This window comes from Pseudonaja textilis, chromosome 1 (genome assembly GCF_049901715.1).
Source record: "Pseudonaja textilis isolate UNSWEBS1 chromosome 1, rPseTex1.2, whole genome shotgun sequence".
NCBI lineage: Eukaryota > Metazoa > Chordata > Lepidosauria > Squamata > Elapidae > Pseudonaja > Pseudonaja textilis.
Genome location: NC_141990.1, coordinates 215,899,468 through 215,915,029, shown reverse-complemented (window position 1 = coordinate 215,915,029; position 15,562 = coordinate 215,899,468). Strand labels below are relative to the sequence as shown.

Here is a 15,562-nt window from a genome sequence, read left to right as displayed (position 1 = left end):
TTCTATATTAACATTCTTGTAAACTCGCATTCTGATTGGTCCACACGGACCGCGACGTGATTGGCTGACTGAACTCCTGTGATTGGTGCGCTAAGAATCTACCACGATTGGCCGAGCCGATCGCGGGAGATTCAAAGCGCTGCCATTGGCCGCCGAGCCACCGGCCGGCTGTATAAAGCCAAGCGGCTCGCAAGTCTTAAACTGTTCCCTCCTGTACATGCAATAAAGAGCTGAATGTACACTTTCGAGTCTCGCCTCTCAATGTGAGCCGATCTACCAGATCTACCAGATGGAGTGGTGATTGGCTGCCATTCTTAATAATCCCCAATGGCTAGCTTCAGAAAGCAATGGTCAGATCAGTAAGGGGAAGGAGATGATCCTTGACAATGTTAAAATGCTGCATATGATACCAGAGACTTGGGAAGGGGGAGAAATGAATGTTAAGGAAGGGGCCAAATCCTTCTCAAGTAAACCCCTGCCATTTAAGTCTCAAACTATAAATACAACAGGGCCCAAAACAGCAACCCATTTGCCCTGATCTAATATAAATACATGCATTGATTTGTAAATTAAATCATATTCATTTTTCTGTTTGGTAAGTGAGCCTCTCTCACATTAGAATACTATGCAACAATGCCAATAGATGTTTATAAACAAAGCAAAATATCAACCATCACAAGGGAGCACCACTTGACTCTTGGATTGGTATGAACAATGTGATATTGGTTAGATATACTGTATATTTCTATAGTGCTCTAGGATTAGTGTTAATTATGAAATGGGTATAAAAAAAACATAGTTTGCAAACCACAAAAGCTTAGTCCATATATAACACACTAAGGCAAAACAATTGTTTGGCACAGCCAAAGAGAATAAACTTGGGCAGTGTAGTTATGTGTATGTACGTATGCTAAAGCATGTTGATATATATTTGAAAACAATACTTTAAAAGGGATAGGAAGTGAGGAGAAAGGATACATTTATCTTGCTTCTTTTGCCTTGATTAAAACTTACTGTTTGCTTTTAAATATTTTAAAATATTTAAAACACAGCAGCAGAACTTGTTTTTTAACAGCAAGCGTGGGTAACTGAATCCACAGCTATATCCCAGATGAGTAGCATGCAGAAACATACATATACATGGACACTCAAGTTTGATGACATGGATCTAGCTGTAATGCTGCAAGGACCCTGGATCATTCCCATTCCTGATTTAAAACACTAATCTCATAGCTAGTGAGGATACAAAATAGATGAGCCTACCAAGCTCTCTTGGGGGGGAACTTCCTCTCAGGACACCCCCAGGGAGATAGCCTCTCTGTGCTAAGGAGCCCTTTACTCCTCCAAGACATCTGGCCATTTCCACAGCTGTCCACAGTAGGCAAAGCCGGGCCATTTTTCCCCCAAGCCACATTCCCTACCAACTTAACAGCTGCTTTTAGCTTCCCTCACCTCTAAGGCACAAGTTATATTAAATATGACATACAGTATGTTTGCAGATGATTACAGATGGTATAAACTAAAGATAATCCCAGGATAGGAAACAGATTCAAAGCACAAATTATAGCTCTCTGACTCCTCACTTAAGTTTCCGAAGGGAACTCCGAGTGGGGAAAGAAAACGAAAAAAAAAAAAAGCAACCCAAAGGTCCGGCTAGAGCAGAGCTGGGGAACCATAGCTCCTTTAGGATTTGTGGACTCCAACTCCCAGAATTCCTGCTGGCTCAGGAATTCTACGAGTTGAAGTCTACAGGAAGTCATAAAAGGCCTATCGTTTCCCCGCTCCTGAACTAAGCCTCGGGGCAAGAACTAAAACAATCCGAAGACTTCCTCGTCGCCATAGCAAACTCCAACCTCATCCGATCACGTCGTTCTCTCTCCGCGTCGCGGCACTCGACTTTTGCGGCAGCTCACCTGCTTTATGGTTACCACGTGTTTCCCCCCCTCCTCCTCCCCCTATGCTGCCTGGCACCAGATCTATTGAAAGGGATACGGTAAATGCGGGTTTCTGGGCAGTTCCTGTCTGTTCAATTGCGTGCTGGTGTAGAAACCTAGTATTAGTAGTATAATAGGTATATTATTCATAGGCGTCTTGATTTTCAAATTAAACGATAAATAACCCAATTGGGTGGCGACAGGATAAGCCCAAAGTGAAAAGGCTTTTTCTGTGTTTTGCATATAAAGTCGGATATTTAGAGAGGGAAGAGCTTGATGTGTAATGAAGGGCGAATGGACTGGAAATAGCTCTGAAGGGGGTTCTTAATGATGGTACAGTGTTTTATACTGAGTTGAGCTTGATGTGTAATGAAGCTTTATAATTGATGCTCCCTCTTGGATTCCCAGTGAGGAGTTCCATAGTGACTTGCAAAGCCAAAGAAGGTGAAATGTGAATAAAGTCCACGACAATTCAATGCAAAGATTATTTAAATAAGGAGATCCTTGAATCAGTCTTAAGAACTAGAGACTAGTTATGCAATCTGGAACATACCAGAGTTGTGATGTAATTGTTGTACTAGCCCCCCCCCCAAAAAAAAAGGGGGGCGTTGAGGCTAACGTACTTTATGCACCATTGCAGCATTGTAAAAGATATATATATGCTTAAGTGCTTTAAGGCTATTAAGCTTCCTTGCTGTGGTGGCAATACCCCCAAAGAATTGTATGTCTTCTGACCTTTGACTAATTGATCCTGTGATTGATTTACTTTACTACATTCAGAAAGACTCATCTCTAGTGCAGTTGCCCTATGTACATTGCTTTTTCTCATAATGATCAGTTTAATTTAAAAAATTAAATTAGCCAGAATCACAGGGTTGAAAAGAATAGTAAGCCTGACATAGAAAGAACTCAACAAATGCAATAGAATAATGGCTGACAGATAAGCTTCTCTAACAAAAAGGTAAAAATGAAATAATATATTGTAATTATTTGCATATACACAAGAGAGGTGGGGGGAGAGAGAGAGAGACACTTGACAATTCAGGGCATTGCTTATGAACACAACCATGTGAGGCGTAAATTGAAAAATAAGAAATTAACCCAACATACTTTAAGGAACATTAAGGAAGCTTAATGCTGACTGGCAAGTGGAATCTGAATCCAATTCTTTTCCTCACTATTCCGCTTATTCCAGTTATATTAAATTCCTTTAACAATAATCACATCTATACAGTATATAGACTATGCATCTAGAAAAGGAAGTACTTCCCTTGGCTTTCTGCAATTGTAATTTGTTTTTGTAAGCACAAACTAGACTTATTTTTTGGCAATTGGCTTGCCTTCTATTGCTGTTCCTAGAGAACAGCTTGTACACAAAGTGTTTCAACTCTGTTTTCATTGCAATCAATCAGCATTTGCCTTCGCACACACAGGCACACATAGGCACAAACAGATACTGCTTGCTACTCATCATGGAATGGGAATTTGCCTCTCGTAAATTGCATGCATTTCAGCTGTGAATGCAGGCAAAAGATTACCCACTCGTGCCTGATTTGTACAGCTGTCTTAAATCATCATTATACAAGTAGTCCTTGATTTACAATCATTCATTTAGCAACTGTTCGAAGTTACAACAGCATTGAAAAAAATTGACTTATGACTATAACCACTGAGCATCCCTATGGTCATGGGATCAGAATTTGGATGCTTGGCAAACTGTGTGTATTTGATGGTTGAAGCATCCTGAGGTTATGTGATGACCATTTGTGACCTCCCCATTGGCTTCTGACAAGCAAAATCAATGGGGGAAATTGGATTTGCTTATTGACCAAGTGATTCACTTAAGAATTGCAGTGATTTGCTTAAGAATTGTGGCCAAAAATATTGTAAAGTTGAACACACTTCATTTAATAACCACCTGGCTTAGCATCAGAAATTCTGGACCCAACTGTGGTCATAAGTTGAAGACTACCTGTACAAGATTATAGTATAAATAGGAGATTAAGGCTGTACTTCTAGGCAATTATAAAGCACCTCTTTTAGACCATGCCTTTTTCTAGCCATGTCTTTTTCCAAGTTCTATTCCCAAAACTGTTTTAGGCTGTTTCCTTATGCATTCCTCTTTGCTGTTGAAAAGATGCGGCTGCTGTAACAGCATGAAAAAGTGTGCTTCATTACTGTATTCCTGCAGTTGCATTCTGGTTATTGAATACGTGTTACTTCTTTATCAGTTTAAAGTAATTCCACCTATTCATTGAGATTTTTCTTTTTCTGCAGATATATTCTTTCTTGAACAGAATCTGGCTGGAAGTTGAACATGGCATTTCATTCTTTCTGGAAAGCAGTTGCCATGATGGAAAAACACAGAACTGCTTTTTTGTCCATTTCATGTGCTGGATTGTTTGGTGCCAACTTGACTTTTCACGTCTTCTCAAAGGAGTTGTTCAAATCAATATATCAGGCCTGGGACCATGGAAAACCATTGGGGCTTTCAGAAGATTTGCAGAACCTGTTCCATAACATCCTCCATGATGTCAGAGTGAAGTCAGCAGATCGTTACGATGCCATTAAGACTTGCACGCTGCACCCCATAAGCGCTGGTCTACCATGGAGAGCCAAAGGTTGTGTGGTGGGCATCCCATATCATTTCAGTGATAGATTGAGTGGCGAACAGCAGATTGCCAAGATAGACGTTCAGCTTAGAGGCAAGAAAGTGAACTGGACAAGCCCAGAGGGCCTGGCTTTGAAGGATGCCTTGACACTTTCTTCAGAGGCTCAGAAGTTTGCCATTGCAAGAGAGATCATTGACTTGCAACAAAATAGGCCTTTAATATGTGCAACTGTTGGTCCTATTTGTCTGGCTGGGTCCTATATTTCTGGAGTAACTGTAAAGCAGGTCTTGGGTTTATATTATGCTCCAGTATTACTGCGAAGCATTTACAACATGGCAGTTGTGGCACTCGGGCTGATGGGCTATTGTCTGTTATATGACACTATAAGCCAGGCATTTGATTATAGGACAGACAGAAAGACAGCTTCCATTTCTCCCAGTTTTGCTAGAGGTGGGGTGGAATTCTACAATAAAGTTCTGTCACAGAATAAGGCTTTTCGGACTATCTTGGGTAATGAAGGAGAGCAAATATATGCTTCAAATGGTAATATTCTCCCAAAGTTCAGATTAAAGCATCCATCATATACTTCCAGAAGAAACTTCATTAGTAATATTTTAAACGCACACCAGGCACAGGAAAAACATGGTTGAAATTTAAGATAATAAATTATGGGTTGTTTTTTTTAAAGTTGCAGTCTGGCAACTTTTCTTAAAATGTCATTACTGTTAATATATAGTGGGGGGGAAGATTGGTGGTGGTGTTATCTGGTTACAGGTTTTCCATGGATTAAATTTTAAAAAAATATAAATCTCACATCAAAGGTTGTAAAAGTCTCTTATATCCATATTAAAATCCAAGTATTGCCTACCAAGTCATGAGGTAAACAATGGCGTTTCTTTTAACGTATATTTTTGAAAGAAAATATTTTATCTTTATTTTGTAAATATTGTGAAGAAGAAGAAAAAATAATATGCGTAGGTTGTGGTAACCATTTTAATATTAAATGGTGATAATATGTAAGCTGCTGTGTAAGTGTTATGTAATGGTATTTGGGGGGAAAGCAAATTTATTACCTCAGACTGAAAAAATAGTTTAATGTTGATCACTTAGCAGCCTTCAGAAAGTTATGTATGTATGTATGTAGAGAGGTGGGGGGTGCAGTGGCTCAGTTGCTAAGATGCTAAGCTTGTTGATCAGAAAGGTCGGTCAGTTCAGCTGTTCAAATCCCTAGTACCATGAAACTGAGTGAAATCCTGTTACTTGTCCCAGATTCTGCCAACCTAGCAATTCGAATGCATGTAAAAATGCAAGTAGAAAAGTAGGGACCACCTTGGTGGGAAGATAACAGCGTCCTGGCGTTTAGTCATGCCGGCCACATGACCATGAAGATGTCTTCGGACAATGCTGGCTCTTTGTAACTGAGATGAGCACCGCCCCCTAGAGCCGGGAACGACTAGGATGTATGTGCAAGGGGAATCTTTACCTTTATCTTTTTTAAGCGCTCTGCGACTGCATCAGGCCCGCAGGCCTTGAGTTTGACACCTCTGGTCTAGCAGGTGCTGCTACTTTAATAAAAAGAGAAAAATACCCTAACAAGTAATTGAAAATCCATGCAAGGTAAAGAACCTCCATCATCTGATCTGTCAGCACAACAGGGGATGCAGTTTGTTGCTTTCTCTTGGCCACAGTGGGAGTTAAGTGTGGTTGAAAAGAGAAGCCAGGGAAGGAAAATTCAGCAGCAGGGGTTTTAAAAAGCAATTTCTGAACTTTGGCTTCAAAATTACCACCCATCCCTATCAATAGGTTATCTCTCTGTGTTGGCTGAATACAGCCCCTATTGAAATCTAGGAAGAAAAAAAATAATCTTGACTTATGTAAAGAGTAAAGAAAATCACCTTGACAGAGATATGCAGGAAGCATTGCCTAGGTAAAACGGTCTGAAGCTCTTAACTGAAGAAACAGTCAAGAAAAATCCCTGTTTGAATTTGCTTTTTTTTTTTTTTTTAGCTCTGCAGATGCCTTCTGTTCTGCTGAATGGGCATTAATTAAAAAAAGGAGGTCAAGAAGCATTAAATATAAGTGGCAATTGAGCCATTCATTTGGAACAATTAATCTGGCAAAGCAATAGGAGACATTTACAGTTATATGAATACAAAGTGATTGTGTTACTCTTGATGAATAGTTATAGAATGTATAAAATACCCATCCTTTAATTTGTTTTTGTTTTTTACATTTTCTGATATTTTAGAATCCTTAAATATGGGTGACCTGCATTTTAATGCTTTTATATGGCTAGATTTCTGACACAAATGTGGGATGTTGGCCCAAATTCATTCATAATGCATGAGGTCTTTACCTCAGCTAATATTTAAGGTAGTGATTTTCTATGATTTATAGTGATTTTCTTAGAGAAGAGGTGGAGATTGCTTATTTAGAAAATAATGTTTAGAATGGTAAAATCTATCACAGTTAAAAATAGATGATGACAGTTTGGTAAAATGGTAGTAAATATATCAGACTTGGAAGATTCTTTACTTTAGCCAATCTGAATAATAATAGTGGTTTTTCTCTTTATTTTGGAGATGATTTCCTGCTGTGATCTGTCTTGGGGTTGACAGAATTCTGGATTCAATACACAGAAAGCTAAAGTATTAGAAAATCATAAATATATCCTCTGTGTGTGTGAGAGAGAGAGAGAGGGAGAGACAGTGTGTGTGTATATGTACAAAATATGCATATATTCAGTAGGTTATACACACACACACAGAGGGGGGGGAACAGTTTTGTCCAGACTTACAGTAGCTATCTTCTAGGAACAAGAAAGCCTATATATAGATTTTTACTTACTTGATATGAATTGTTATGCTGCAGTGATCAGTGGAGCTACTCTAAATGCTTTTAGGAAACCAAGATAGGATATGACAGGTAGGTCATTGGAATAATATACCTGGGCATGGGAAAATGGACTAAGGATTGGAAGACGGACCTTCTGAGAATGAATGGTAATATGGAACAGGAAGGAAAGTTGTTAGTTCAGGATCTTGAATTATTACACTTCTTTGAATGATTACATTTCCCGTTAACCTCTCATTCTTTTTCCAGCTACTATCAGTTCCATTCCATTCAGTGTCAGAGGGAGATTATTCCAGAGCCCATCCTTCCAATTTCAGGGGTCATTTAATTTAACCTCGCCTTGTTCTTTGTCCCCATTTTCCAAGGTGTCTCGTTTATTTTTTTCTTCCATTCAGTCATGTCTGATGCTAGGTGACCGCCCGAAGTAGTCCCTGCAGTTTTCATTTTTCAGAAGTAGTTTGCCATTGCCTCCTTCCTAGGGCTGAGAGGAAGTGGCTGGCCCAAGGTACCCAACTGGCTTTGTGCCTTAGGCAGGACTAGAACACTTGGTCTTCTGGTTTCTAGACTGGTGCCTTGATCACTATACCAAACTGCTTCTTGGGCCGGTTTTTATGAAGAGGAGAAACAGAACAGAAGATGCATTGATATTTGTGAAAGAATATTTTAATAGGATGGAAATTTAAAATCATCAGGCAGCAAGGGTAACACAAACTCATTTCAATATTTTGGCCCCCTTCTGCTTCCTTTCAGAATCCATTCCATGGTTTATTCCCTGTAGAACTTCCACTAATTTCAATGGAGCCTATTCAGGGCAATAATCTTTTCTCAACTCCTATTATTTCTTAAGGCTGTTCACAGAGCTCCCATTATTTCCTATAGTAATTCTTATCCTTTGTTTTAATATGACCCTTTCTGGCAATTTCCCTTTCTATAACCTTTTTAAAAATCAGATTAATCTACATGGGTTCCGCAGAAGAGTAATGCAAGATTTTTTTTTAAGTAAATTGCTCTGTTGTTTTATGTCACAATATGTTCCAAATATTAGGGGAGGTCATTCAATGATTGACAACTTCTGTACTGACATTTTAAAACCCTAGATAAATGTGATGGATAAGAATACTGTCTCAACATTACAACAGAAGGATTTCTTCTCATCTGGGCAACCTTGGAGCTGAGTTTGTCCTCAGAAAGAATTGTAAAGTATTTCCATGGAAGTGGAGATGTTTAAAGTAGAATCAGTTGATGTCATCATTTGGATTCTTGGAGCTCTGTCTCCATGTAGGCTACATCTGAATATTTATAATAATGGGTGACAATTATGTTTGAATCATAAGTTTCAGACAGGGATTCTTGCTATTCCATACAAGAATTCAGTGCAAAACTTTTCAGAGAGATAGCTGTCTAGCTTCCAGTTGAACCCACATATTTTAGAATAATAAGGATAAAGTAAAATGTAAGGTAGGACAAGACAATTCAAGTCAAAGTCAAAACAAGACAGGTTTGGCCTTTTTCTGGATGATATTCCTTCAAGTATTCAAAATGAATTATATGCTCCCTTCTCAGTCTTTTCCTCTCTAATATTGAGACTTAAACATTCACCCAAAGTTAGTGGTAACTAACCTTTTTTGGCCCCCCTGCCGAAAATTACGTGTGTGCTCATGCATGCATGCTCGTGTGTCAGCACCCAGAAGGCAACACGTGCTGGCCCTTCCACACCCCCTGCGCATGCGCACGCAACCACGTGCATGCTGCACATCAATGCGAATGTGCATGCGTCTCCTGCGCACTCCTGCCCCCTGCGCATGCATGCCAGATAGCTGACAATCAGCTGTTGGGTGGCAGCATGCACACATGCGCAGTGAGGCTCTTCCGGGTGACCTCTCATGTGCCACTTCTAGCAAACATGCCATAGGTTCACCATCACAGCCATATAGTATATCTTCAAAGTAGGGGTGGGATTCTACCAGTTTGCACCTATTCGCTAGCACCGGTTGTTAACATTCTAAGCAGTTTGGAGAACCGGTTGTTAGAAGAAATTACTGGCCTAATCCTGTAAGGAAGGCAGGAAGGAAACATTCTGGTGTTGCTTACAGAAACTGCCTCTCTGTTAACCCTTATTACGTTCTTGGCAGGACTAGACTTCCTGTCTCAGGAACATCTCTGGAGTTTTTTTTCCCCTCCTTTGCTGGTACTTTGCTTGTATGGAGTGACCATTCAAAGTTAAAGTAGCGTTGAAAAATGACTTATGACCATTTTTCACACTTACGACTTGCAGCATCCCCACAGTCATGAAAGGCCAGGAGAGGAGATGCATGCCTTGATGTGAGTGATATTGAGCTGGCTACACCCAGCCAATAACATGACCACCAAGCCACACCCACCAACTAAGCCACGCCCACAGAACCGGTTATTAAAACATTTGAATCCCACCCCTGCTTCAGAGAGCTTTCTGAATTCTAGTCCCCAATTATCCTTGTTGCCTTTCCTGAAATTTATTCCAATTTTTCCCAATCCTTAAAATCCCACCCCTGATTCTAATTGACACTCATGTGTGAGCATTGTTTAAAAACAACACAGCTGTAGTCTTGTGTAATTTCTTTTCAGAAAGTAATTGTGTAATTTCTTTTCAGTGGGATTTATCTACAGGCCAATGACACATTGCCACTTGCTTTTCAAATCTGATCAGTAAATCTGATCTCTAAAGCAATTAAACCATTAATGTCCAGAAGATACGCTGCAATTTTTTCCATTTGGTCTAATCATGATGGCTGCTAATTTGCACTTTGTGTATACAAGCCTTTCCAATAGATTGTTGGAATTGGTTAAGGAAAGGCTAACTAATGGTTATCTTACCACCAGCTATCACCATTTTCTAGTGTGCAGTCATGATTTTGGGAAACTTCCTGTTGTCATGGATCCAAGATTGACTCACAATGATGAGACCATCCTCAGCATTTCCTGAACAATTCCCTTGCCTCAAAGTATAACCATTCTCTTTACCTATCTACTTTGAAAATGTGGTAATTTGCCTGCAGGCATTTTTGCATTGCTGTCAATATGAAAATTTTCACAATAAAAGCATCACGTCTTACATAAATACATTGCAAGAAATTACCCAGCATTGTTGGATCCAAGAAAGATTTCTTGAGAAGGAAGTAAACCATAATCTTGTTAAATGTTGTGGTACAGTGGTGGTATTCTACCGGTTCGGCCCGGTTCTGGCGTACCAATAGCACCAAAGAGCAGCGGACACCACAAACTGGTTCTCTCTGAGGAGCTGCTGGAGTTGCTGTTGGGCCCACCTGCATGCCTGGGCTCCCATACTGACCTTTATTCCCTGCTTTTGAAGCGCAGCTGCTTTGCGCGGCAAAGCAGATTGCTACACATCAGCTGCTGAAGTGACAGGGAGAGTGCGGGATTGCAGGTGGTGAGTCGGAAAGTCTCTGCACGCCCACCAAGCCATGCCCACTGAACCGGTGGTAAGCTTTTTTTGAAACACACCACTGCTGCGGTACTACTTCCTCCTTCAAGGAAGCATTTCATGTTATCTCTTGTTTCATAATATCTTATCTACTGTGTAATATGTAGGCAGCCATTCTCAAGGAGGTCTGTTTTTTCAAGTTCAATAAGTTCTAACTCTTCCTAAGTAACTATGCTAGACTGTGCTGCAAAACTGAAGTGTAACTCAGAGTGAAGCCAAGTGATTTTAACCAACAGATGTCTAGAATAATCTTTGCAATTGCCCTACAATTGTTTTCTAGTCTGTTCTTTCCCAAGAGAGGTGATTTTCCTCTGAGCAAAGCTGTTGGATGGCTGCCTGCAGATGTAATAAAACAAAAATATTTATGTTTTGTCACTCTTTTCACCATGTGGTAATCCTTAAGAAAGGTGTTTTACCTGTGTTTAATCAGATTCATTCCTTGTTGTCCTTCAACAGAGTCCAGCTGTTTCATCTTCTGGAGCTCCTGAAGGAATCAAGGATAGAGTGTAGAGAATAAGGAAGATAAACATGACGGTACTAGTATGCAAGAACTGTTACCTAGGAAAAGGGGGGCAAACACTTTTTTTTTTAAGTTCAGAGGAAAGAGAAAATATTAGGAAAGAGCTTAGAGCTGCGGTGGCGCAGTGGTTAGAGTGCAGTACTGCAGGTTAATTCTGCTGACTGCCAGCTACCTGCAATTTGACAGTTCAAATATCACCAGGCTGAAGGTTGACTCAGCCTTCCATGCTTCCGAGGTGGGTAAAATGAGGACCCAGATTATTGGGGGAAATATGCTGACTTTGTAAACCGTTTAGAGAGGATTGTAAAGCACTGTAAAGTGGTATATAAGTCAAAGTGCTATTGCTACTGCTAGATAGATTCTGCCCCGCCTTCCCAATTCAAAGGAATATAATGAGGAGGAGGTATAGCACAATCAAATTTGCAAGATTCTGTTGTTATAGCCAAACTTTAAAAAGTAGTTTTAGGCTTACCTGTGGAAATGACAAAGAGAAAGGCCACAGCAACTATCTATGGATGCGTTTTCATTCCAGATAGCAGTTGTAGCTTCAGTCAAGCCATGCATCAAAACCTCAGGAATCACTGCAAGCTTCCTCTGAAACAGCAAGGTTCATCAGATGTTGATGAACTAGAACCTGAAAAGAATTCTAGAACTATCCCGGGGGTGATTCAAGCATAGTAGGGAATGAATGGTGATAACTTCCAATTTCAGATCATGCCACCACTGCCCTGAGATACAAACCAGATTAAAATCTGATCACTACTGTGCATTGGCTCCATACACGCTTGGATCAGATCTATAGTCGCCATGGACCACCTCCAAAGTCATGCTCACAGAAGGCAAATTGGTCTCCTAGGACTTCAGTTTGGGAAAGTCCACAGCCAATCTAGACTCGGCCTCAAGTAATCCTGATAGGAAAGCTGCTATGCACAACAAGAAAGCCAATAGCAGCAGTGCCACCTATTCCTAGCACCTAGTCTCAAAAGGAGTCAAAATCAGGTATCTCAGCTGCAGTGTCTCTGAAAGCCACTAGGTTCTCTGAAATAATTAGCTACTCCATAGCCTCTGCCTTGGGATCATGGCTAGTACTGCCCTCAAAATCAGGTGGGCACATCTGCAAGATGGGAATTCCCTTCTCTGTGCCCAGGCACTTCTTAGTTATATATTCCAGTAAAAAGTCCTCTCATCCAATATCAAATCAGAGATGAAGGGAGCTTTATTATAAACTGATCTGGCAACAGTCAAAAATCACTGAGCACATCATCCTCAGTTGAAAACCTAATAACAGATGGTGAACTCTGCTGAGTGTCTCCTGATTCTCTTGCTTCTTTGGATCACGCTCCCACATTTTTACCTCAGCCAAAAAGAGCTTTTCCTGTTCTGGGGTGTTTTCTTGGCTTTACCGTCTTTCCTGAAAGTTTCAGCTGCCCGTTTGTGAATTTCTCACCTCTCCTGATGTACTGTAGAGAAGAAACTCTCCTGAAGCTCCTTCACTTTTGCTTCCAATAAAGACCCCAGTTGCATATTTAGCAGGCGTAGCTTTAGTTATGATCTGGCACTTCAGGTTGTGCAAACATTGCACAAGTTTGCCAGATCATGACAGAACTTTCCTTCACAGTCCATGCCTTCTCTGCTAACTTTCACAGCCTCCTTGTTTGTTTTCTGTCTGTGCGTTTTCTATGTCTATGTCTCCTTGTTTGTATTCTATGTCTATACCTCTGTGAGTGTGGGCTAACCTGGACTAGGAGGAGGAAAAGAAGTAGAAATGGGGAGACAGGTCTCCCTTTTTATTTATTTATTTGCTAAATTCATGCTTGTTCTTTCCCCTCATTTGATTGGCCTCAGAAGTTAAGTAATCTGTCAAGATCCTATTGTAGAATAAAAGGTGAAGGCATTTTTTTTTCCTCCCCTTTGTGCCAAGATTTATCTGACTATACTGCTTCCTAGAGGCATTCCTAAGTTTATGCAGGGATTCCGCTACAGTATTGCCACAAAGAAAGGTGTGTCTGTTTACCACTTTCCTGTACCAAGAATGTAATGCTGGCTCTGCTATTAATGACATATGAGTTTTGTGGTTTCAGTGTTTGCCCATGCACTGGTTTTAGGGACAGGTTAGATTTCACTCCAATTTCGCAGTCAGACCGTATGTAAAAGCAAAGTGCCAACTCTCACCTAGTGACATTAACAGCTATGCTACCCAGCTAAAAAGAAAACATTATACGATGCCAGCCCACTAATTATACTGTGACTGAGCATTTTGCCCAGCTGAAGAAGGCAAACGTAGGCTTTGTTTAGGGAGGAGGGAGGAGTACCCATCTTAGTATACAGTTTGAAGGATTTTTGTAAGTTTTTCAAATGAATGAGTTTTTTTTTAATTGGAAGATTAAAAGGTGATATAGGTGATTCATATTACATGGGAGCAGACAGCATATTTCTAATCTTCGAGTCTACTATTGAATTTGGCTCTGAGGTATCAAGTGTATGAATCTCTCTATATAAAAGCGAAATACCACTCCCGCATCACCACAAAATCTCCAGAACCGTAAAGCCTACAAACTTGAAATTTGGTACATATGTTCCTCTTGGCTTCTAGGTGCTCACCAAGAAAGGATTTTTCAAAATGACCATCAGGGCATTAGTATTTCGTATATTACTATTAACACGCTCTGATGCTAAGGAATTCTACTCCCCCTCCCCACCTGAAAAGAAATCTGTTCCAAATGCAAAACACAAGCAGAGGAGAGGAGTTTCAGTTTTAGTTTCACAGCACCAAGCAGCTTTAGTACAGAACAGTTGAGCTAAGCCATGCCCAGGCTCCTTGCTGTCTTCTTGCTCACACAGAAAATACTGTTTCAGTTTCTAAACAGACCTTAACTCTCTTACACATTGACAGGATGCTAGCCAGATGCATACCGATGGATGCCAGTAGGCAGAAGCAGAATTTTTTCCCCCTTATTTTCCTCCCCCAAAACTAAGTCTGACCACATAGCAAAGCATGGGTATCAAGCTAGTAAGAAATAATCCTTTGTGGTACTGTATTTGTCAATCAGTGATGCTTTTTCTTCAGTTTTCACTTGAGAAGCCTGTGTTCATTAATTCCATTTTGTTTTACATGTTTGAGAGGGTGAGTTTTCCCTGATTGCACTGGGCATTTTTTGTATAATAATCTTGCCTATTATCCCACAAGATACACCCAAGTTCATCACACCCTGTTCCCTGGATAAATCAGAATATAGTCTGCTAACACAGATACATTTTAAATTAGATAAAGAAGGATTGGAAAAATGAAAGGCTGGTCCAGGCAGTTTACATTTTAAATTTTTGCTTATAGAAGAGATAATAAAGAAAAGGGAGAAAAGGCTATTATTAGGAAGACAATGCATCTACTAATTTTTAAACTAAACATAGACTCCAGCTTTGCTCCATTTGCCTTTAATCACAGTACAATTGAAGACAAAATTTGGAATAGGCCAGTTCAGGAAATAGATACTGTAAGAAATTTTAGGACTTTACTGATATAAGCCAGTGTTTTCCCACCTTTGCACCTTTAAAATGTATGGATTTCAACTTCCTGCTGGCTGGGGAATTTTGGGAGTGGATGTCCACATCTCTTAAAATTGCCAAGGTTGAGAAATACTAATGTAGGCTACAATAATGGAATCTTGAAAGCCTGTCAGAGTTTCTTCTTTTCTCTTTCTATATCCAAGAAAGACAATCTTGAGTTTCTTCTTCACCCCTCTTGTCTTCCTGGACAAAGCTGTTGTTTTTGTAATGACTGTTGCATACTTTTTTCAAGACTACTTTTGTACTTTTCTATGAACATTAATTTCCACTCTTGCTGCCATGACCTTGCACTTATTTTGTTCCCAGCCCATTATGAGAATTTTAAATAACCATTAGCTGTGTTGATATAAAAGGAACAGTTCCCCTCTTATGCTGGTGTTGGTTTTCACAGAAGGTATCTCTTAGACAGTATTGGGCTTCAGGAATTAGTGACTGTCAGAGAACAGATTTCCTGATATTTTGTTGGCCACTGGTGACAGACCAGCTCTCGCCAACCTGCACCAATCAGAAATCACCCCAGATAAAGGCCAATCAGAAGTCAGGCAATAAAGAAAGGAGCCCCAGTCAGTCTCTGCTAAGTTGCCTCAGGTCAGCAATA

General features: G+C 40.1%; 1 protein-coding gene and 1 long non-coding RNA gene across 3 annotated transcripts; one reads left to right on the top strand and one right to left on the bottom strand.

Moving 5' to 3' along the window:
* Window positions 1–1,780: 1,780 nt before the first annotated feature.
* TMEM177 (transmembrane protein 177) lies at window positions 1,781–5,417 on the top strand. 2 transcript variants are annotated; one of them, XM_026708095.2, is made up of 2 exons: window positions 1,781–1,993; window positions 4,212–5,417. In XM_026708095.2, the coding sequence occupies exon 2, from the start codon at window positions 4,252–4,254 to the stop codon at window positions 5,194–5,196; it is 945 nt and encodes a 314-aa protein (XP_026563880.1). In that variant the 5' UTR covers window positions 1,781–1,993; window positions 4,212–4,251; the 3' UTR covers window positions 5,197–5,417. The 2 variants fall into 2 exon arrangements, with proteins under 2 accessions (XP_026563880.1, XP_026563882.1); XM_026708097.2 differs by having other exon boundaries at window positions 1,966–2,895.
* A 2,290-nt stretch (window positions 5,418–7,707) lies between these two features.
* Window positions 7,708–13,046, bottom strand: LOC148128020 (uncharacterized). Its single transcript, XR_015740817.1, has 4 exons — window positions 12,848–13,046; window positions 11,873–11,994; window positions 11,297–11,364; window positions 7,708–8,688 (listed from the first exon to the last, which is right to left on the bottom strand). It is a non-coding gene; the product is annotated as an uncharacterized LOC148128020 (long non-coding RNA).
* Between the last annotated feature and the right edge of the window lie 2,516 nt (window positions 13,047–15,562).

Excerpts from the sequence above, each read along its gene's own strand:
- TMEM177 (XM_026708095.2), top strand. The coding sequence starts at position 4,252 with ATGGCATTTCATTCTTTCTGGAAAGCAGTTGCCATGATGGAAAAACAC.